This window comes from Sinohyriopsis cumingii, chromosome 3 (assembly GCF_028554795.1).
Source record: "Sinohyriopsis cumingii isolate HCF-2022 chromosome 3, ASM2855479v2, whole genome shotgun sequence".
In the NCBI taxonomy this organism is placed as follows: domain Eukaryota; kingdom Metazoa; phylum Mollusca; class Bivalvia; order Unionida; family Unionidae; genus Sinohyriopsis; species Sinohyriopsis cumingii.
In genome coordinates this window covers 46827911-46854275 of record NC_142963.1, presented here as the reverse complement: position 1 = coordinate 46854275, position 26365 = coordinate 46827911, and the positions used below count along the sequence as shown (strand labels likewise).

At 33.4% G+C, this 26365-nt stretch overlaps 1 protein-coding gene across 1 annotated transcript; it reads right to left on the bottom strand.

Moving 5' to 3' along the window:
• Positions 1–1081: 1081 nt before the first annotated feature.
• LOC149802798 (neuropeptide SIFamide receptor-like) lies at positions 1082–22212 on the bottom strand. The gene is made up of 3 exons (XM_089953836.1): positions 21909–22212; positions 5844–5943; positions 1082–2210 (listed from the first exon to the last, which is right to left on the bottom strand). The coding sequence occupies exons 1-3, from the start codon at positions 22210–22212 to the stop codon at positions 1460–1462; spliced, it is 1155 nt and encodes a 384-aa protein (XP_089809962.1). The 3' UTR covers positions 1082–1459.
• Positions 22213–26365: the final 4153 nt, after the last annotated feature.

The following is a 26365-nucleotide window of genomic DNA, read 5'->3' as shown; positions in this document are numbered from 1 at the left end:
TTTATTCAGGGACACCTCACAATTGACAATCTATAACTCCTTGTTGGGACCGAAACCTGTGATTTATTTTGTGAAATTTTTAAACTACTCGTGTAAATAGTTTTAAAATATGTTTAGCTAAAAACGTCTTTGTCAGAAGTGAGACCTTGTTATCGACGCGTCTCCTTCAGAGAGACCGGCTTGCGGATAAAACCATCCTTGACCAAAGGCATGGTTATGGTGTGAAAAGTTTCTTACTACACTAAATTGATGACGCATTCTTTTAAAAGCGGCTGCGCGTGAAACTTCCTCGTCCAATATATGTCATATAGCTAGGAGGAATTACCTTTATTGTGAAAATTTGGGTACAGATTTACATGGCTTCTACAGTAGTAGGCACGTTCCTTACATTTCATCACTATTTGTCTCTCTGTCTCTCTGTGACTCTGTCTCTCACCCGTCTCTTCATGTCCCTTTCTCTCTCTCCCTATTGCAAAAGGCAAAATAATTCGATGATGATCTGAACATTTATTTTCGTCTGACGTTGATAATGAATGCGCTAGTTCAGGGAGGTTCAACAACTTAGATGCAAAACGTAACGTTCGTTGGCCATTCATTATATATATATATATATATATATATATATATATATATATATATATATATATATATATATATATATATATATATATATATATTAAAAATTAATAATATAACTGACTTTTGTATGACCGATAACCGATAAAAAAAAGCCGTTAGGGTTCTTCATTAGATATGTAGGGATGTCGCTTTTGCATAATTTTTTTGTTTTAACATACATTTTTAAAGATGTATTTCATGCATGGTTTAATGTCGTTGTTATACTCAAAGTTTGGGTGATTGTATTCTATAAAGTCATGGCGATTATACCATGAGAGTTTCCTATTCATAGTACATTGTCTATTGCATTGAGTCCATTGTGATATAAGTCAACTGCTTTTTATTTTCTTTATTCTTAATATAATACATTTATGTACAACAAAGAACAATGAAGAAATATGGCTCTGCTTTCACCTTTTAGTAACTAAACTTGGGTATACACAACAGTTTTGGTAAAGCGATTTCCGCTTGATTGCAAATCTTAAAATATCTACTTTTGACGACAGTTTTAGAAAGTAATTTCCTTCTTTGACATTTACAAATTGTTGGGAAAGATAGCATGACCCTTGCTTTCTTTATTTGCATGATCAATCACATGACTTGACCTGACGTGTGAAGATCAGTTATTCTCATTCGCTTGTCTGTTTTCTAGAAATTGTTTCTTCATTTCCAGTATTTCAACGAATTTTCTTTGTTAGATATGAAACTTTCTCAAAATTCAAATTACCGAAGGCGAAATGAAAGGTCATAACATAAGGTCTGCTATTTTCGTAAATAATTAGGTATTTTTGCAGGTTTACAGAAGCGATTATAATTTAAAATATCAAAATATAATCTTCAATCATAAATATTCTTCACTTCGAGCATGACGACAAACATAATTATTGCTCCTGACACTCATTGTAGGTGTAGACGAACAGCACGTACCGTTAGACAGACTCACAGTTGCAGCTCTACGAATAATTCCGCTTCGTCTAGAAATGTTCATACGGCGAGTTGCACAACATGTGATAGCATCTCTAAAGCCAGTGCGAAATTTCTTGCTGAAAAAGCAGTAGATGATTGGATTCATTGCACTGTTGGAGGATCCAAGCCACTGAGCTATGGGGAAAATAACCTCTGTAATTTGTTTTTGTGATGACGTAGTTCCTGTCCCAAAAAATACGTGAAGTCGAATAGCGTACATTGGAAGCCAAGAAAATGCAAACAAAATGACCACGACTGATAGCATTTGCACCGCCTTAACCTTTGACTTATGGACGATTCCCATGCTTGTGTTTTTGACACCCGGTGCATGACGGCGCCAAACTTTGATGCCTATGAGCGAATAACAGAACACAATTAGACTAAGCGGAACAGAATAGCAGCAAAGAAAAATGGCTGCTAAGAAGTAAATCTTCATTGCTCTTTCATTCGGCCAGTTTTCATAACAGTAAAGTATTGTTTGTAGACCGGTGTGATGCTCTTCTTGTGTGAAGTACACTGCCCAGGGAACCATAATTATAAATGCTACAATCCAAATGCAGACGATGATCACTTTGCAAACTTTTCGGTTTATTTTGGCTTCGGCTGTGTGACAAATAGCGAGGTATCTGCAAATAAAATAGATCATTGTGACTGAAAGAAAATAGTCAGGGAAACATTTTATCGAGTAGATTTTATTTGTATATGTCTCCTCTACCATCGAAAGCTAATTCCTGTGTTCCAATGAGATGGTAATAAGATAAAACATTTCACAGGAGACTGACGACAATAGCTGAATAACTCCAATGAACAAAGACCTTTGAATTAAATATTTGATACACCATAGCATGTATCGCATTTCCTTATTTTGCTAATTTTTTTTATAAAAAAAGTTATTGTTTATATAATGAAAAGGTATTATGGAACAATTATATTTTCCGTGTGTTGTTGAATGAATATAAATATTCACTTGCGTTACCAAGACTATCCACCAACCCATCCACCCACACAATATGGAATTACGTTTCACACTGTAATGTCACTGATGAATAGCGATGCAAATTTAAATGAGTTCTGCAAATCCTTTGAATCTATTAAATATATTTTAACTAAGGTTACCAGAGTCGTATTGTAAAGGTCCTATAGATTCCGTTACAATTCGATACATCACTTGTGGGTTTACACGCTGGACATGTTTCAAGCTTTTTAATTAATAATCATTTAAATCCAATACTGTTTTGTTTCGATCTGTCAAGACTTTGCAATACAACAAATAACCAATCAGAACTGCTCTTTTAAAGACAATTCAGTCGATTTTACAAAAGAAATGTCTCAATTAACTAATATAGACAAAATACATTTTATTCGACAAATTGGACACTTTGCATGACGAAGCTATGCCAGCGTTGTTCAAGAATCAAGATATATTTATGTCTAACGTAAATGGATATGCAAACGTATATACTATGAAATATTCCAACCGTTGTGATGACAAAAAATTGCAACCTTTATTTATCAAAAAGAACATTCTGCTTGGCGCAATAACAATAGAAAGCTGATCATGTGATTGATGTATTTATGCTACACGTGAAATTGTGTATCTGTAACCATAAATTTAATAATGAATTACCAACTATGTATCATTTTTAAGCGAGCCCAGTCTACAATTTATGTCAGAAAAGTAGTATGCATACACAAACTGCACATGTTGCAAAATTGATATCTAATAGCAACTGTACAAAACACCTTTCTGAAAACGGAGTACTAACTTATCTCTATTTGACATTATTTTCATGTTAAGGAATGTTTTGATACATTTTCATGGATTGATATGTTATTGATAAATGTCTCTATGCTAGAACACGTCTGCCGGCCGAGTTATTCCTTAACGTCCATCATCTATATATGGAAGAATATTTTTGAAAAGGCTAGACTGTTTTACATAGATGCAACCTCTAAAATATGATGACAACTTTTGAAACGAACAACTTGTATTTTGAACATGTTTTCACATTTTTGAACGGAAGGAATATATTTTATTATAACATTTCAAAATAATGAAATAATATTTCATTCAACGAAACCAAAAATAGTTGGTTTGCATAAAACACAGGAGTCAGAACTATTATATCGAAATAAGGAATTTTATATGCCAAAATAATAAAATGCTACTTCGCTAAAACGGAATCAGATAAATAAGATTTTCACAATTTGGTTTAGGTGCATAAAAGACCTTGCTTTTTGTGTAAACACTGACGTCTATATGCGCACGATATGCATTACCTTGTTCGTGTTAACCCGTTCTCACCCAAGCCTTATTTGCAATATTTTACCTTGGGGTTCAGTAATATACCTCAGATAATATAAACAATTTTCTCCCGGTGTGAAAAAAGAGTGCGTTTAATCAATCAAAACATTACGTTTCCCCCGAAAACTCTGATCACCCCAAACCAACAATGTATTTCTACATGTATAAGACGTAGGGAGTCTAGTAGACGAATCATCTTACAGGCATCTGTGCATTCCTCTGACTTAATCTAAGATAGATCGATAAGATGTGCATTATGTTATAATGTGCTTTTCACGAAAAGCAACATAGTTTTATAGATGCCGAAATGTTGGAAACAGATCTGAAAGGTTTCACATACGCGTGATGATTACAATAGTCAAAGAATCGATCACGTGGTTTTTTGACGATGCATTACCATAACATTTACAAAAGTGGTTAACTTTTCAAGATTGGTCGTGCCTAATAAACATTTCTAAAGTTGACAATTTTAACTAAATCATGTATTTTGGATTAAGAAAATTGTTTAGTAATGTTTTGTATTGATTTCAAAAGTGACACCTGCTTTGCAATTCAAATACAGAACAATAACGCTGATTAATTTTTCACTCTTATTTTGGCTAAAACGTTTAATATGATTTAAAAGCAAAATATTTATTTAGGAGAACGAGACGGAAATTTAGGTCTATGATATATTTGATACGTGGTAGATGCGGTGCACGTAATAGTGACTAACGTGTACGATTCCTTCTGCTGGACTGATTAATTGTAAAGTGACCCAAGCCTATTGTAGTCTTAGAACAACTTTCGGCCCCAAAACCTTAACGGTATTTGTTATTAGTTAAACAGCAGATCAAAAGAGAACCATTCAAAGGAGTTGCATATTTCTAAACACATGGTTGACGTAACTCGAATGCATCCTGAATCAAATCTGGTCTTATTCTGCAATCAGCAATATTTGCATGCCTATCCTGGAATCAATAAAAACAATTTTGTCTTTGATCAAGAGATACGGTGTATGAAGGATACGAGATAATTACTAACCACTGACATGCATAGTGCATATATTTGAAACTGATCAACTACCTGGACATACTGAGAAAGCATTATTAATCACATCTTGTTAATTGGTGACTTTAGTCGGAAAATCTATGTTTATATTGCAAACTCTTGAGGCAGATATGCTCGTAACTTAATAGAAACCAGTATTGATTGGATAGGAATTTGATGGAGTTTCAATAATTATTGCGGAAAGAAATGAAATGATTTACATTTCAAAACAATACCTACCCAGTCTGATGGAGAACAAAACTGTTTATTGATGTCTCAGCTACTTGCCAACAATTTATCCTTATTTATAAATGTTTTATTACACCTTCTTACGGTTCATTTCTATTTCTTTGTCAACTTTTCGGAACCTCATCTTCTAATTATTTTGACACAACGATGAATAGTCGTGTAGCTGTTTCTAGTTCTAAGCACAATGATTGATTCAACACTGAAGTGCGACAATTTAATGATTAATGCATTAGAAGAGGTGAGGGTTAGGAAGAAACCACCTACTATCTTCTGTGTAATAGCAGTCTGTTCAGTTGCACGAAACACACGCAAACATCAGACACACAAACATATATATATATATATATATATATATATATATATATATATATATATATATATGCTTTAAACAAAAGTAAATTTTAAATTTCTGATAGATAAATACTATTATTTAAAAGTCATTTATTAAACCTTATATTAGTAGTACAATTCTCATAAATATCAATCTTAACATTTTACTGGCCTTAAATAAATGGCGTTCTTGTATAATAAAATTAAACTTTCAACATAATATGACTACTGTTCGTAAGATTAAATATACGTATAATAAAATTATTTCGTTTTTTAATTATTTTCATGTGTGCATACTGTAGCATTTCTGAAATGAAACTAATCATATTGCACAATAATTATTTACCTGTCCAATGCAATAGCTGCAAGAGTGTTGACGGATGCACATACGGATACTCCCTGTAAATATGGAGTTGCTTTGCACATAAACCATCCAAAGTTCCAACCTGGAAAAATAATATTTAATTTGCAGAGTAGTAAGAAATACTTCTTCGAAAGAGATTGCATATGAACAGCCGGATAAAAAGAAAAAGTGATCATAATAATTAACATCAAATTATAATTTCACAACGTTTCAATCATCAATTCAATATTTGCGTTTAAATTCTTAATCTAATTTCGTCAATGTTTGAAACAGATCATATGTTTTCTATAGATGCAAACTACTGCTTTTTTTTGCTATTAGTGATATCAGGTTATCTCACCATTGCGATGTCAGCGATGTTGTTGTGGCGTAACACCAACAATAGCAAACGGTGACTAGTTATTAGTGCAGTTTAGAATGGCCACTATTTACATTTTGATGTTTAGTGTCATCATGTGTTGACAAAGTCCAATGTTTTTCCATTTGGGCCGACAATATGTCTGAATCTAGCAGAATCTCTGTATTGTTTATTTTATATTAAGCCTACATATAACTGCATCGCCAAACAATGAATAAAGTATGCTGAGCTTTCCGTTTGATGGTTTTTCTTACAATTTTAAATTTCGTTCTCAAAAATGCAATGAAATAAAGGAAAACGCGACCATATCAGATCATAAAAGATGTGTCAGATGGGACTGGGTGTTCTTTATATTCACCGATCAAATAAACTATCGTTTGGACGGTTGTTTGGTTAAGAGTGAATATTGAGTCCCATGCTAACTCTCAGAACTGTGTGATTTCTGAGGGATCTCTTGCCATTAATTATCAATGATTTTTAACCAGATCTGAAATATGAATGAAACTTTTATATGCTAAACAAATGAAAGCAAATCTAAATTCAGCAAAGGATCTTTGAAGAAAATGAAATTAAATTTGCATGCCTGACCGTAATTGGCAATTGCGTGTGGTCCTTATTAGCAGCGGCGAAGATGCATTCAAAGCATAAGCAGTTATTTTACTTAAATGTGGGATGTACTTGTTCACTATATACAAGAACGGCGAATGTATTTTGAGTTGCAATCACTGTCTGTGCAAATAAGCAGGATTAAAAAACAAATGAGTTAGTGCACTAGATTTATCAACAATGACTTCACACTAAAACGCTCTTTATAAACGTATTCGGTAAAAGAAACTCGAAATGCAGGCGTAGAAAACTCTTCTCATATAGACATAAAGAGTGCTGAGGCAGCTTAAGATTTAACGACTAAAATGTTTTGTCGAATTCACATAAATGTTAGTCAAATAGAAACAAATTGACGTAATTGTAACATTTCTGTATTAATTTGAGTCATTAATCCTCTTTGCTGGATATACTTTTGTACTTATGTAACCACCCAATATTCAAAATTGTCAAGTGAGTTTGCGTATATAGGTGATTGTTAAATTACAGTTTGCCTAGAGAATTAGATCTCGTGCACTCGAGGTCCATAATTTCATATTTGATCCATCCAGTGTCAGATATTAAATATGGTCTATTGGTTTGGGCGCTGAAACATGAGAATATGACGATAGTTTCCGTCACTGTTGACATTGGCTCGATTCCGGTTTGGAGCTTAATTTAACTCTCTACCTGTTAGATTAGACTGGTGCAATTATAACGAGAACCTAGATAAAGAAAATAATATCCACTCGTTATTATACCGGTGTCATAATGTGTTACAGTCAAACGATACTAATTGCTTTGAGGACACTTTCCGTTACAAGATTGCACTGACTTTTTTGTTCTTAGTGCTCACGAGGTTTATAAAATTGGCATATTAATATATTAGGAAATTTATTCGGACCATTAATTACAGAGCCACTCCAACTACACTGGATCTAGTCATTTTATGTCCCAGCTTACTCGGGCGTAGCTCTAGAAACTTGTAATTATAAATGAAGAAATTATATTCCTTTGTATCTTGTCAGGCATGCTGATTGCAACTAAACTGGGAGTCGTAATCTTATATCAAATTGTCAATGCGAGTCATTGTCAAGGCTGTAATTGCGATGCCATACGGACGTTATTGGCGACTTTAAAAGGCCATAGGCGCATGCATTATGTAATATCTATTACTCTGTCCGCACCAGGCTTTTTATGATAAATAATTGGTGATAAATCTGTGATATATGAAATTATAAACAGGGCGTTTAAGTGCGATAAAACAATTGAAAAACAGATTTATGATGATTGTAGGCAGTTATACAATACATCAGTGCACTGTTTTGTTAATCAGCAATTGGTTTTAAATGCACGCTGACTTTATAACTGAACGTAAAAATTACACAAGGAAACAAAGGATGTGATAAGGAAGTTCCAAAGTTTTTTTCATCTAGTTCTAATATCATAGTTTGATTATCAAACGTTCCGCAGTAAGAACATAAATAATGCACGTGTGTGCATATGTCTCTCTGTTTAATGTAAAGGTTAAAATATGTTTTTGATAACGCACTTGTACTTTTATGCATTAGCAACAACAGTCCTCACAAATTGTGCCGATTCAAATTGCGAAAGATGCGTTTTACTAATATATTTTATGCTTATTATAAATGCCTGCAGGGCAGAATTATTGGAGGAAGGGAGAGGGCAAACATGATGTCCACAGCTTTTAAGTTGTATGCACTAGGTTAAAATATGTTTAGAGGTGAAATCAGGGGTTGGGGATGGACATGGTATGTATGTATGTATGTATGTATGTATGCATACATGCATGCATGTATGTATGTATGTATGTATGTATGTACGTATTTGATCACGTAAGGTTGAAAATGAGAAGAGTGGATGAAGACGATAATGACAATGTATCTTCTGTTTTCCGCGTGAAGTCAGCAATAAAGAGAATGTTATTGCGCTTAAGTGAGCAAGTTATATATCGGATACTTTAGACTGAGGTAACATGATTTGCACGATCATGCCAACGCAATTATTGCACTTATCTCCATCACAGCCCACACCACCTCGATTTTCAATAACATTAAAAACAAGGTCTATTTTTTAAAACTCAAAAGTAGATCGCACCATGTAAATTTAATATCGACTTGATTTAGCAACCGTTAATAGAGCGCCTTGTCAGAAAAATACTTGTGTTACGTAAATCTAAGCATCATCATTGATACATAAAAATACAGTCATGTGCAATGTGGAAGAAATAAATTATCGCGTGATTACCAAATGGTAGAAGCGCCGAGAGTTGTTGAGTCCAGGTTTGAATAAGCTCTGTATGAAAGCGATATGTTGTCATGACACCCACTGTCCATATTTTAGCACAACGAAAGAGGCATGTAACAAATGATACATTCATGTAGTCCGATGAAAAGGGAGGATGTTCCCGTACGCCCATTAGTCCAATGAAAAGTTGGTGTAAAGTAGTAACATGAGCCATATTGAGCCACTGACGGGAATAAACATTTAGCGAAAATGTTTACATGTGTCTCAACATTAATGATATGAAAGTTATTATTGGATACATTGTTAGAATAGATTGATCTCAATATTTGAGAGTAGTATTTGAATTAATACTACGATGCAGATTTGAGTCAATAGTAGTACCTCCTGCATGTAATCCTACGGGCATAAAAATGTAACATGTGATAGCCGGTATTGCTTCAAACGGGAAACTAACACTACGCCGTAGGTTTAAACTGGGAGTCATTATTAGCCCTTTCCATATTAAAACATTTATGGCTTCTAACAGAAATTCGAATGTTTTTCATACTAACCAAAATCCAGTGTGTATTGCTATCCAACGCTCACTTTGAATTACTATTCAGGCCCCACTTTCTAACGTACTAACCAACAACCACTTTTCGAGCACTATTCAACATACGCTATTTGATTACTGTCCGAAATCCACTATGTGAGTACTATCCGACACCCAACATACGTGTTACTATCAAGCATAGACTTCTTGATGCTATTAAAATCCAACTTTTTTATTTATTCCCACCACTCACGTCTTGATTACTGTCCAACGCAACACATTTTAAGTAACATCCAACATGTCACTTTTAATAACTTTCCAACAGATAAATTCTATAAGAATTAACTAACAAACACAGTTTGATTAATATAAATCACAAACTTTCTTTTAAATATCCGACACCCACCCTTTGGGAACTACCCAACACACACGTATTGATTTTCTTCAGATACCCACATTGAAAGCACAACCGAACGACCCATATTGTCTTCAGACACCTAATATACACTGTCCAACATGCCGTGTACAATAATTAAAGTGTCTAACAAGGGCGGGATATGAAAGATGAAGATTTGAACGCAGGCAGCTATTGCATTATGCACTTTGAAAGGAACATATCTGTTTTCTACGATGTTGTACCAGATTACATCAGAGTTTACAAATATCAATTCAGTCCTTCGTGCAATGGAAATTTTGTAGAATTTGTTTTTGCTGTGAATGTCTTAACGGAGCTATGTTAAATTTTCCAAGCGCAATAGCAAATAAGCTTGGGAAAGATATGATATATAGCGTTTGTTTGGTCGGAACATTATATTTTAAGAAGAGCAATTTTGTGTTACTGGATAAGTCACTTCGGCAGATTTTACAATTCGCTAAAATTATTAAAATATATATGTAATTGTTTTAATCTGATTATGAAAGTTTCAAATTGTTCCAGTTTGAGGGCTCATTTCTTTTATAATACCTGCAACATTCCCTATAAGTGTGGAAATTTTAGTACTCCTTTTGTCTTGGCAAGATTGAACATTTGATCAAGAGTGACGTTTACATGCTGAAGTTCATGTACACATAATATATTTCTGACTATTTCTTGACAGAACGGTAATACATGAATGGGCATAAAATGTATATATGCGTTTGCTTGTATAAACCAACATAATCCAATTCCTAAAACGATTTATTTTGCAATGTTTATATTCCTGGAATTTCATTGTAATAAGTTTCTTATCGAATGAGAAACTGGAATTATCGATGTCTAGACGTTATTAAAGAGACATATCGGTCCCTACAATCATTGTAAATGTCAGTTAATAAAAATATTAATACTCGCCTTGGCATTCTCTCAATGTTTTCCAAATAGAATTAATACCAAATTATAACGTCAACGTCTTGGCAAAACAAGATAAGAGCAAATCAAGCAAACAAAAATAAAATAAGTAATGCACAAGATTCGTAGATACGTTGGAAGCTGCCTTTGTTGACCATACCGATTGAATTAACAGTTATGCATATTTACATGTATGAACAGTTTCTCAATAAATAACAAATACACAAAGAAATGCAGTTTAGTAGATAAAATGAAACATCTTACGAGAGAAGGCAAAATATTTTATTGTCAAGACTGAAATCATTCCTTATATCTTCATGAAAAACGATTTTAATTTTCTTATATATTTTCGGAGGAAACAAACGACAAATCGATATGCACGGATCATTTTCATTCTGCGTGGTCAACGCTATCAACGAATTAATTATATTACTGTATAAATATTTTTTAAGAACCGATACATCAAAATAATTTATGACTCTTACACTTTCAGAATGTATCTCCTTTATATAAATCTCCTTTATATAATACTCATATGAAAAATGGAATCATTTTATTTCATTTAACAAATTTCCGGCACAGATTGGTATAGTGACCATTGTTGGGGTTGTTACAACATCACGACACATCAAACGAGTCCGTTAGTTCCTAGATCGTAACCTCGCCAAACTATTAATTGGAATGATTATAAGTTGATTTCTAAACATTTTTCTTCTCAGTTTTGTTTACTTTTGCATTCAAACTTGAATTGTGTAGCCTTCACTAGCTTGACTTCTACACAAGCACAGAGTTATTTGGGTTTTTATTTGCAGTCAAACCACCCACTCCATATTTTCTCATGGTTTCCAAACATAACTATGAATATCTGAAGAGAATTAAAATCACTAATTTTTTGTTGAAGTATAATGTTTTATCTATATGATTTGTCGCTTATAGTAACATATATGCATATCAGAATATCGGATGTAAACATGGTAACTTAAACTCAAACAAAGACATGATGCGAGATTCAACTGAGAAATAAATTTAAATAATGTTACTTGAGACTTTCTTGGTTCAGCTTTGTCTTTATTTTTAGCTCTTGTATAGTACATTGTCTTAACTTATTTAAATGTACACTGATGGTATATTTTAAGATCTGATCATCAAAAGAGAGAGTAAAAGAAGTAGAGAAAAATATAGTGATATCGTGGGAAAAGAACAAGAATAAATTAATTAGACCTAAAATGAAAATATACCAGGCGTTAGGGCATGAATACTTCCCAATTTGGAAACATAACTAATTCCAAGGCTTAAATATAAAAAGTGTCCATACAACAATTATTGTAACTAGTTATGGGGTTATGTATTTATTCACACTGATACATCTCAGTATCTCATGTTGAAATATAAAATTAATATTGTTTTTGTATGTAGGTATATCTGTGTGTATATGGTATAACGGTACCAATTGCGCAAGTCCAGGTGGGCGGAGCTTAAGGTGTATGGAACATTGCATTCAGAATTAAAGAACAACACTAGCTGTGATTGGTGCATTATGTAAGAGTTGTACTTTCTGTTTGGCTTAAAAGAAAGTTGAGCCTCTTGGCAACATGTGAGTTTGTGTTAATTTCTATCTAGATCATATGTTGTATTTTTTATGATTTTTTTAAAATATGGTACACATGGCTGAAAATATGGTACACATGGCTGAAAATGTGCTTGTTGTGACTAGATAACTCTTATCCCTGTCTAGTTCCAGTAGAGTTATCTCTCTTAAATGCAATGGAGTACCTGGTTATGTCATTGTTAAATTGACAATCTAGCATTGTTCTATATGACAGTGTGTGACATGCATGCCCAAGTAGGACAGAAAGTATATTTATTTCACAAAACATTAGCATTGAGGTATATGGAAAAACAATTGGTACCGTGATACCATATAGGTAAATATATCTAGCTTACAGGACGTACACATAGATGAATGAGTGGATGGGCTTTTCACATTTTTAACGTGTAATTCCAATTAAATGCGTCTCCTTCCTGTCTAATGTATTTTACAATCAATGGTGCACGAGGAGCAAACATATTCGCTATTCTTATGTAAGTAATATCCACCATATGGTGATACTTTGAATGTGTGCGTATGAGAACGTTACCAAAAAGAACAAAATACACATACAATCCACAGTTAGAATTTTTACATGATAGTTGCACTCCAAGATGCAGTAAGTGGCTTGTGCGAAAGTAAAGATCAGATCAAAATATTTATAAACGAAAAGAACCATGCTTAAATGCATCCATATAAAATCACAAGTTCTTAGATGTATATATACTTTTATAAATTCTAGAATTGCAATAATTAAATGATCAATAATGTCTTTCTTGAAAAAAGATTTCTCAATTTGCCGGTCAGATTTTATCAAAGACATAAATAAGTTCAAGAAAATGATAAAATAATCATTAAACATCAGTTTTATCTCACCACATTTATCTTACCCTAATGATGTTTGTTTTCATTCGCGCAAACTATCATGTTAAAAGTGTATCTACAATTTCCGTTTTGTTGGACGAGCTCAGTCAGTTCAGTAATTGGTAAGGTATCAATCAATTGCACTGCACTCAACGACGTTCCAAAGAACTATACATATGACTTGCTAAAATAAATTGCCAATTTTATCTTTGGGTGACATCACTTCCAAATTATTTCTATGGGGGAAGGGTGGTGGAAGGGATGTAGTTTTATTTTTATAAGATAAATCATGTCCTTCAAGTAAAGAAATGTGCCTGCCTGCCTGCGGTAAACAACCAGAACGGTTACGGCACAAACACAATGTGAGGGGTTTACTACGAAGCGGAGATATGAAACCATACGAGAAACTGCGACAGTCCTTCCTAAGCTAAAATAAACACAAACCATCCCTTTCTGATATGTTTTGGAATAAATATCAAATATGTATACTCTATCAAAACAATATTTGAAACACCCATAACATCAACACATAAATTCAGTACATATTTCATCGGAGAAGAAACAGTCATTATCTCCCACGTATCCTCAACAATAATAATTTCATCAATTTTCGTTTAAAACTGTATCGCGATCGAAATTGGGAAAATTGCAATTTGAATTATTCTCGCTTCCTACGTATTCGGTGACATAATACCGTGTTCAAATTAGGTCTTTAGGTCTATAAAAAATAAAAGCCTACTATTATGTTCGTTTCTACTATTGCTCAGATCTTGAAGTGGGTTTGTAATGACGTCAACATTTGCCCTTATCAAAACATTCAGATATGGTGCTGTGGAAAGATTTGCACAGAATTTCGTTTCACAATGTCTCTGCCATAGTTACTTTTTTCTTAGGTTTAAATCACCATAAAGGTATTATGAAAAGAGCGGAGCGAATATATTTGATCTCGTTTTGAGAAGAAATCATCTGAGTCAGCTTATAAACTTGTTAGGATTAAGATAAACTGATTTTGTGGAACTGACAATCTGGAAAACCATTCAGTGGTCGACTCGTAGAAAAAAATAAAATGGGTATTTTGAAAGGTTTTGCATATTTTGTTATGACTATTATGTGTCATTGAACTGCCAAGAACTTTAATGCCTGTCGATATAGATGAACTTTATTTACATTTAGCCGATCGGCCTTCAGCAAGTAAATACATATACATTTGATACAAACATTCATGGTGACACTTGTAATACATAATTAAAATTTAACTTATCAAGTTTACAAACATCCAATAAATACAAAACATATACTTACGTATAAATACCCGGATTCCCAAGCTTACTCTTGCACGCATATACACACGTGTACACTATATATGTATATGCATATACCTATACACATGCTTGCATCGACCCACACACATATACACACATACGAACATATACTATAAGAAACTATCATAGGCCAACATACGCACATAAATACCCTGCATTCATGTATACATGGTGATGATGCTAAGTAGGAATACAACACATTAATGTGTGACCTGTTAAATACTAAAAATATGATTGTTGAATCACATTCATGAGCTTCAATACAATCTCCTATGGAGCAGATAGAACTAGTGCCATCAGTATCTAGTCAGAATGCAACATGCATTTTGCATTAGTATCATAAGTACCTTATACACAAAACATGACAAGGAAATGCATGTTGCAAATAATGAAACGTAGAATGTAACTTAAGTTGTATTCATTATATTGTTACTTTCAATTAGTGTTTTATGAATGTAATTTTCCAGATTTCTGTCGTCAGGAGTTTTAGCGGAATCAGGTAATTTTATAAATGTCATCATTCCAAATACAAGTATTTATGTACTGCTTTCATAGCCAAAAATAACATTGACAATATAAATCAAAGTAATGCTCATCTTCCAGCATGTTGCATTAATAAATATTTTTAAATCTAGTCCAATGTTTCTTTCAATGAAGATTATTTTGTCTGAAAGCAATAGATTATATATTACAGATATATATTTTCTATTACCAGAGGAGATAATCTTAGCCCAGTATTTAAAAATGAGGTAATTTATATTGATCTTCAGTGGTGTCCTCCCCAGTGCACCTTATATAAAATCATTTGCGGTAGACACTTTAACCCCTAGATGAATTTTGCAAAACTATACTTGCAACCGTTCAACAGCATTTCCTTTAACAAATCCCTTTATTTCTGGTCCATAATTAGGAATAGGTGCAATTAGTGTGCCAAACGTTCACATTTTACCTTGTATAAACATGTAACCATTGCAAATAATGCATGTAAAGTTTTTCACTTAAAATTTGTTGAAGAAAGTGTAGAAAACCCTGTTGTAAAAGCATGGAATGCAAATTGCTGCCAAACTCTGATTGTAAGCCTATATAGAAGAATAGAGATTTATCTGATATTCTTCTTCCTTCGCCAAAAATTATTGTTTTTATTGTATTAACTTTTGGCGATACTTAGCACAATATCTACACAGAGCACATTCATTTTTCCAGACCCTGTTTGAAGTATGAAAATCTTACTAGGTCATCTGCTTACAAAATTAAAAGCAAATGTAGCGTATACAAGCCAGCACCTGAAATACCACTATTAGTAAATTTAGTTTCAATGGCATTACCAAATGTGGAAAAAAGAAGGGGGACAAGTATTCTCCTTTATAAATGTCAGTTACACATACGAAAATTGCTAAGACAAGATATTATTGAGTTTCACTATGCCTCTGACATTTTCTTACATTGAATATTCAATATTAAATATTGTACCACCATAAAATGTCTCATATAGCATAATCAAACGCTGTAGCGAAACTCAGCAAAAGTGCAAAACAATTTGTTTTACCCGAGTTAATATAATGATTTATCAATGTAGACAAGCGAAACCTTTATGAATTGTGTACACATTTTTCCTGAAACCAGCCTGAGCTTCAACAACTTGCCTAACAGCTAAATGCCATAAATGGAAACGGTGACCAGAGAAGTCTAAGTGAGATTGTCAGAGGCAATAAAACGAGGGTTTATTTTTTTTACCCCGACAAAAGTAAAAATAATTAAATCTGGATGATGGTCTCAGAAGAGTGCTAGTTCCATGCCAAATGCTCAGTTTTCCAGGTACCGAAGCCTGACCTTTCTAGTGTACCTGGATATCAGTGCGTCTCAAAAGTGTTGCCAAAAGTTGTGGAACACTACTTTACCATCCAAGGTATCCATCTTCTTCATGAAAACTAACCAGTGCATACATCCATAATAAGAAAAATATAATACCTGCACAAATAGCGATGGGACAATGACGCTTTTGTACCACTATTTAAATGTAATGACTATGCTAAGATATTTTAACTTTTTTTAAATATAGGAAACAATTTGCAAACAAGATAATCTTACACCTGTCACCCAGTCGGAAGTACGTAATCTCTAATATCTGCAGAGCACTACCATAAATACAGCATACCTATTATCATTAGATGGTTTAATTGTCATTGTATAGCTGAAACATTTAAGTCTCAAGCGTCTAAATAGTCTATTTAAATAAGTTTCGCATATGTCATCCACAAAAACAGTATTTATTATTGCAAAGTGCCACAAAGGCCAGGACCTAAATCTTTGATAAAAAATGAGCTAATTTAATATTGCACATTCCTGTGTTAACATAGATGAAAGAAAAAACTTGCCACATTTGTTCCTGAGGTGTCTGAAGATTAATGAAACAGACTAATGTCATATTGGTCAAAGGTTAGAAAGTTTGTTTATTCTAATGTAGATAGTATTTTGTTCTTAATTTTCATTTCAAATAAGTGAAAATAAACAAGTTCGCTATATTTGTCATTCATATAAGTAAAAAAATAGCACTCTCGCTATGTTTTTATTTCACTTAATGTAAGAATTTTAAATTTAAGGTGACTTCATTTAAGAGTTGTAATATTTCTAATTTCCCATAATTAAGGTAATTTAATGCACAATACTGCCGCAAGGAATAATGCATAATTGTCAAGAGCGAAATAGGTATTATTTGCTTTTTTCATACATATCAATGTTGCTGTACCATATGAACAAGAGAAAAGCAATTACACGTTGCGCTCTACAGTTTCGTACTTTGTATAAGAACTATTTACAAAGGTGTTCCGATTTTCTTTAATGGTTACCTTGGCTATTTTAAACGTCCTTGTTTATTTCTGTCAATGTTGAAAAAAAAACCCCACTAATTACATTTACTTTCGTGTATAATTGTTGTGAATAACTGGTTCTGGTTTCCACACATTGTCTTAGCTTCAGAAGTGAACGTAAAATAGCAATTAAAAAAAGCGTTAGCTCAGATTGGTCATTTCCACTTTATGGAATTCAAAGAGAAATTAGGAAAACAATAAGCTGATTTCGAAAGGGTGTGAACTGCAAGGAAGGTGCGACACGTCTGAAGTTTAATCTTCGAAAAGGCAAATGGAGCTCCAAAAGAATATCAGTCAATCTCTTCCGTGCATGTAATGTTTCCAACATAGCCTATAGGAGAACGACATCAATGTTACACGAACGACATCACTTACAAGATAATTTAGAAACAGGAACTCTATTAGTGACCGACCTGTGATACTGACTTGCCAATTTCGGATGGGTACCTGTGAACAACAGAGATAGATAGATAGATAGATAGATAGATAGATAGATAGATAGATAGATAGATATATAGATAGATGGATAGATAGATATATAGATAGATAGATAGATATAAATATAGATGGATGGATGGATGGATGGATTGATGGATGGACTGAGGGACGGACGGACGGATGGGTGGATGGATGGATATATATAGATATGTATTTATTGTTATAAGACATACACAGTGCATTTCGAAAAAGTAAAGTTTTTAAATTAATAACTAGGAGCAAATGTTAAGGAACAGTTCAGCGGCTTGACTACGTTTACTAAACAGAATGACCAGTTTCATGTGTTTAATAAGATGCTTTTAGCGGTATTGTATAGCAAACTTTACTTTTAAATTTGGAATCATATAACACTTAAGCAACAAATTTGTAATTTAATTTTAAATGTATATGAATTGTGAATTTCGGAGATTTTGATCTGGACACACTGAAAGGTTCAATATTATGAAGTATATGTAGAAAGAAATCACTGTCTTAACTTTTTACCAAATCAGTAAAGTATATTGCTTTTACGCAACCATCACTTCTTGGAAATATCTCCTGTTTTAAACAGCCAAAAACACATTTAGTGAACGCACTTATTTTTTTGTTTGTTTTTTACTTCCAGATGTTAACAGTCAAATGCGATTATACAAGGAAGATTTGTTTCAAGGGTATTTTTAATTAAATTTAAATGTTAGTATATGCTAGACATATTCAAATAGGAAAATAGTCATTTCCAATATTATGATTGTCACAGAGCATATAATACCTTTACTTCTTTCGATTCCATTATCTCCCATATATATTAGTTCCAATTTTAAAATTATGATAAGACACACTGTGCATGAACCAAATGCACTATACTCCAAAAGATGATATTTTAGGAAGACATATTGGAAGGCAGACGGCTTTACACAATTTAATAAGTTACATTTCGTCATGTGATGTAAAGTTACACCGACACACGTCCCACTGGAACGGATGTAATTACTGTTGTAAAGTATTGCAGGAGTGGTCATGGAATTGTATTATAACATATTTAACTGACATCGTATCGTCAATGATTGCAGTACATTATGTCATGCGGCAGAATACAAAACATCGTGTCTTGTTGACGTGTGTCCTTCATGCGGTCGTGTAACACTCGACCGTGTATCTCAGTTATAATTCTGTCTCATTTAAGTCGGTGTAATACGCAATGCATTGTAGTTATTTTTTATTTTTATTTTTTTTTTTTGGGGTGGGGTGGGTGGGTGGTAGATTTGAAGATTTTATCCCCTGAGATAAATCTTGCTCTCCCGCGTGGAACACGACTTGTCTTTGGTGCACAAATATTCACATATCGCCATAACAAGAGCAACACAGGTGTAATTTACACTGTCATAAAATAGATTCCTTTAATCAGCCTAACATAACTCAAGAATTAATGCAATATAATGTTACGCCCTATAATATCGACGTGCGGATATCATTGAAACCCCCATAGTTCTACTCTGGTTGTTTCATAGAGAAACACATATTAAAGATCTGTATCGAATACCTTATCAATTATGTAAGATTAAACGGGTATCTGATAAACATTTTTGACGAGAAGCGAACGATGATGATTGTCAGTGCCAGTTTCCATTTATTGATTTTGGTCACAAACCGTTTGTTCTTTTCGCTGTATTCTTGTTGGAACAAATACTGACGTCGTATGGCATGATGGGAAAATGTGTACTTTATATATATAGATCCCATAGAGCAAGTAATGGGGAAAATATAATTTACCTCTCCCCCACCGGTGCTTCAACCGAAGAACCATAGACAGTACAAGGTTGAAGTGCATGATAACTCATAAGGAAACGTATGTAACACTCACTTACATGCTCAAGCCACTGGATTTCTTTTGAGAAATGCAACGTATATACGTTACAATATATTTAGAAACTGATACATATTTACCAAACAGAAAGGATTCTGTGGACCAATATAATATAACAGGTCGCAAAATTACCATTAGTTCTAAGCAGAAATCGATGGCTATGCAAAATATATCCTTTGTCTCATTTGAATAATATTTTTCTCAAGCATATAATTATACTTAACTCGGAAACGTTCTTTTATAGTTCCCATTATACTTAGTTATTTCTTAGAATGACATTAATTGTGTTTAAAGGTTTGTACCATCGCATCCTTTAAAGACGATTCCAAATTTGTGAATTGCTATTATTATACATATTTCAGAAGAAAGAAGTTAACAATATATTTTACATGGAAAACATGTACGCAAACAGCATTACTATTTTCCATATCAGGAGCAACATTGTTCCAGGTGATCAAATTTTATGTAGCATAAAGTAAAACATTTTTTTCTAAATTCTGTGATCAAGCTTTAGATGTTAAAGTAAAAGAGCACGCAGGAATCCTAGAGCATTATTCAAGCAGAAAACTTTAATGATGTTATTTTTTATATTAAGCATATTTTCATAATAAGACAAAACTAAATATATGCATGTATGTATGTATGTATGTATGCATGTATGTATGTATCACTGTATGTATGTATGTATGTATGTATGTATGTATCTATGTATGTATAATGTTTGTGACTTACACGGAAGTTTTAATATATTTACCTATTTGTACATGTTGTGCGCGGACATGATGTTTACAAACGAATCCATCCATGCTGTTTCATCTATAACTATTTTCAAGATGTTTGCAATTTACTAGGTATGAAACTTTTCACTTGTGAAAACTATACGAAATTAACTTCCGACTTGACATAAAAAAGAGTATTCGATGCTTAAAAGGACAAAATGTGCAAGAAATGAAATCTCATGAGAGATTTTACTCGTAAAAATCATTACTTCAAGATCGAAATTCGGTTTCTTTTGTGACAAACGACATTATGTTTAGTGGACTTTGGCAGTAAATGCTCGCGAATGTGAGTGATTTTTAACGTAGCTTTAACAATGGGTCAGTTATATCGCTACAATGTCTGCATACGCATATCATGATGTCCTACCCAGTCACATTATCCTGACACCAGGTGGACGAGCCCTAACACTAACCTGCTGATGCTGAGCGCCTAGAGAGGTAGGTATTAGTAACATTAAAAAATATATTTGATATGACTCAGCCTGGATTCGAAACCGCCACCTCCCGTATCCGAGACAGACGCTCTAACCAATAAGCCACCGGAGCGGTCTCGGTCGGTAAAGGTTCAGTGCTCTATTTACTGATATGCATCGTATGAATAATTACTGAAACAATAATTTAGAAAAATTTAATTGATTAATGTAAAAGAAAAAAATCACATTTAAATTTATTTACCCGATATATGCTGTATACAGATATGTTTGATATTTTTCGCAATGGTCTTCCTTATTATTTATCTCGCTATTTCATATATTTAAGATCGAGAGACTGAACATCACGCTAATATCGGCAAGAATATCCTTGAATACCAATAGCAAGAGATTGATTTCTCATTAGGATCTCCTTGCACATGCATTTCAATGTGAATCTTCATTAATACGCAATATCTCTCCGATAGCATTAATGACCAATGGCTATCCTTTCCCATAGTCTAAAATGTCTATTGATGCATTATTAACAATGAAAACGCACGTTGTTCTTTAATACAGTTACTGAAAAGTACGTACATTGAAAATACTTTAGCATGAATAAGATAAAGATAAGATAAAGTTAACTGAAGCATACATGTATTCACAATGCAGCTTTACTTAATTGATTGTGGAATTTAATTGAGCCAACTCGACAAAATAAATAACAGAACTATACAGATTTAAATGATAAATAAGATAACAATTGTTTTAGAGAGAGAGAGAGAGAGAGAGAGAGGAGAGGTACTTACTTGTATATAAATTGGAGAGGAGCGTTAGAGGGACACAGAACAATGCGACAAGAATATCTGCAACAGCCAAGTTTACGATGAAATAATTTGTCACTGAATGCATATATTTGTTCCTGATGACAACCGCTACAACCATAATATTCCCTATGACAGCACAGAAGAAGATTGTTGTATAAGCAATGGCATACAAGATAATCATGAAAAGAGGTTGCTTCAATATGTCATAGTATGCAATAATTTTAGTGCTGTTTTGATCAGATACATTGAAAGATGAATCACTCCCACTTGAATTTAATAAGTCCATTTTGAAGTTTTAAATTTTGATTTTCGACAGCTCGTAACAGAGGTACCTAGAACGTCCAGTTTATATATATATATATTATTTATTGGCACCAGATATTTACGAAATGTTCACACGAAATAACTCTTCCACAATTGATTTTAAAAGTTGTCTTCGGTAATGATAGGTCAAGGGATTTATCCGATATATGCTATGTGGTCCCCTTAAAACCACAAGGCCCAAAACGCATACAATAGTTTACTTCAGAAACTGCTTGTAGCTTTATCAGATCCGTAATTTCACTGACGATGAAAAATGAGCGAAGAAATCATTTTCTTGCCATATATGTAATTGTGCTTTTATATATATTATGATATCCTGCCGAATTTCCCATGGGATAAGATTAATGGCTTCCAACCAATTAGGATGCTTTTGACACTTTGATAAATTGAGACTCCTCCGACAGGATCTAGTTGGTATACGACTAATCAGAGATCGTTGCCTTTACGAAATTCGTTTGATGGAATTTGTCTAAGGAATGCCTGCCACATTGCTACACACAAACCTGTATGAGCGAGAGCGGAGAGCGTCTTCCATCCGGACTTTCCGATCAATACGGAGACTCGTTTTAGAAAGGCACAGGCCACAATTAATGTATTTCATTAGACTAAATTATTTCAAAAACACAACAGTCATGTTTGTGATGCGAAAGAGAAGTTTCTATGCAGCGATAATGCGGTGGAGGTAGCCAGCCTTTGTTTGAGAAAAAGAATTGCAAACGAGCAAAACTACAGCTTAAGAGATGGTTTAAAGATTCTCTGCTTTCCTAGGTTCTTTTAAGCTTTTATAATGTTTGCCTCTGATTGTATTGTTTGGTTTAATTTATTATTGTTTTAATTACCTTGAAAATAATTATTGGTTTATCTACAAAAGCTATGAAGGCGTATCCTTGGTGATGGAAACCGGAAAACAGTCTCTAACATAAAGAACCATAATTCATAATAGAGAATGATAACGGTCTGTATTAAGTGACAGTAAAGTAGATTAATGTACGTTAATGAAAGGCAATGTAGATGCACATAGATTTTTTTTTGTAGACCTGATTGACTGCCTTTAGTATTAATGACAATATGTAAATAACGAAACGGCAACAAATCTCACATATTCAACGGAAATAATACAATTCAGCCGCACATTGTACCATAATAAGATACAAAAATCAATCAATCAAATTATTAGAAAATGACAGTTGTCTTAAAGTCTTGGTTGTACCAAACCAGTTTGATGAACTGATAACGAAAGAAGCACCGATACGAAACATCTGACACGAATATATCACTTGAGTTTATAATTGTATTCTCTGGCCAGTTGTATAGAGCGCATACATATTTTGATATCTGTTCAGTTATTGAAGCAAAGGATTTATTTAGACCCAGTAGTTACCATAATATTTCACAAACTCATAAAAGTGATAAGATTGTGTTGTTTCTGACACCATGTCTCTCAATACATTGAAAGAAATATTTAATGAAGGTATAATAAAATGAAAGCAGAAGTTGAGTTTTCTGTCACATATTTACGCGAGTATCCATAATGTATCATATACAATCATGTAAATGTATTTTTTGTATAAAAGTAAACATTTGGTGTGCAAAAAAGTCGAGATTTATATTCTGTCATGTGCTTTATACAATTTAATACTACGACTACTGCTACTGTTATTACTGATATTACAACAACAACAACTACTACTACTAGTACAAATAATACAGTAGTAATAAATAGATCAACGGAGGCATGAAGTGAATAAGACTTTGGATCCAATGCCGCCTTGTTCCAAAAGGGCGAAATATTTAGGATTTTTTATATTTTGAATCCCAGGTCCGAATTCAACAAGCTAAATACAAAAAGATTTGAAATATGGGCTAAAGAAAGGAACCCGTTTAAAAATGTACACACTCGTGCTTTGTAATGTACACTGTAATGATGGAACATGAGGCTAACGTTTACGGCTTACATAAGACTGACTTCGAAATATAAAAAAATCTGTAGATCTTCAGAGTTGACGTGATGAAGCGGGTAGCACTAAGTCGTCATTCTTCATTTCTTATAAGTATATATATGAAAACAAAACATGTATACAGTGATACTCTAGTGATCTTGAACAAAGGATAACGGATAACGTACTCTGAATGCACCATTATTGGCTGGGAAAAGTCATGACACAAGCTAGCTGCATCCGAACACCGCAGTCAACTAGAGCAAACGTGTTGCGTATATTTAGTTTATAAGGTATGATTGGCCTTTTTTAATGACTGAGGGTAGAGTTTTGCATTACTATTAAAAAAAATTAAAATGCATTTTCTAATACTTCAGTTCAAGGCCTAACCTAGTTTACGAGTTTATTATGTTATATGTTGACCTTAGTGTTGAATGTTTTAAATTAGTTTTCAGAAAATACTATTGCGACACAGGTTAGGTAAACAATTATTAATTCCAATTTACGTTCAATATTTGGAACCATTTGCATAACACTGAACTAAAATTGTTTAGAAGTCGTCTGGTTCAAATATAAAATGTGCTATGGATGTTGATGTGCTGAATTCAAACATGACAATTAAAATAGCTGAATGGCTACTGTGTCCAAAATATTTAAGTGTTTACATTTTACTCATTGTATATTGTGTAGATGGTAGAGTTTTAACCATAAATTGTAAATTTAGGATTTCACATATGCTTATATTTGCTTTATTTGATAATATTTCACATGTACTGTTTATGTAACGCTTTAAAAACAGTAAAAGGGTTATATAAATAAAATTTATTATGAAACACAAACTTTTAATCATGAACCAAAATAGGCAATTATCTATTATGTATATGTATATTTATGTACATAGGTTAGTCCTTATTCAGTGTCTACTCGCGGTTCTTGGTTTGTCTCTTGTATTTATTAAATGGTGCATCTCTTGTCACTGTCCAACAATAGTATACAAGCGTAGATGAGCTCCGTTTGTCATGATGGCTTTTCTCCATTCTTGTCCTGATCTCTAAGTGTACAGCCAAACTAAAGGTGACATGCTTTCTTAACCATAGTGATTATACTGTGCTTTTGTGATGCAAATGTACTTCACCACAAACACAGCAGGAGTTATATACATTGTTCACACAAGTACGATAATTATATGAGCAGAGATAGGTAGAAACACTCTCACGTTGGACATCCGATGATTAAATTGGCAGATTAAATAGGTCGACCGAGTTGAGAAATTGTGGACATTTAACTGACTTTTTTAATTAGTTAGATCTGTTATTAAATTGTTATTCCTCGCATTTTAGTTTTTGTATATTATCCATCTAGACCGTCGGTATTTATGACTGGGGGCTTGGAGATACACACCCAACTATTTAAAAAAAATTAAATTATACGTATTACTACGATATTAGTAAAAAATTATCTCTAAGAGACAAGGTTAAAATGGGACATGATGCTACATGTCTGCGACATGATATCCAAGTTCAGACATCGTAAAGATAATCACTGAAAATTGTTAAAGCTGCGTTAAAAATCCAAATCACTCACTCAGTCAGATATGTGAGTGCAGCAAGCTTACCCATTGCTAATAGTGCGGGCAACATATAACATGACAACATTAGGTGTACTAAAGCAGTTGTCCAATAAATATGGGGTTGAGAGCACTCACAGGTGGTACAATCACACACCGGACAATGTGATTGGCAGAATCAAGGCAAAGCTCAGTATTGTGGGATTTTAATATCACAATCGACCACGCGATGCAGCAACGAAAGCCAGACATAATAAATGTAGATCCGGTCAACCTGATCTGTATTATTAAGTACTCTCACATTCCATGCAAGGAAAGTAAGGAAAAATTTTAACCCGGTCAGAGACCTTAGAAGGTCAGGAAAAGCAGTGTGTGGTTGTCTGTGTGTATGTGTGTGAGACAGAGAGAGAGAACCACATTTGCTGCGGAATGTTTAATGCCTCGGCTTAACAAGAGACACGAGGTATGTCTTTGAGACCTATTTCCACGGGATTTATGCTGATCTCAGGCGAAACAAACCAGACAAAAGATTATCACACAGAGTCTATAACAGAGGAATAAACATACAAGAACAATCAACACTGACTGAAATCCGTTCAAAATGCATGTTG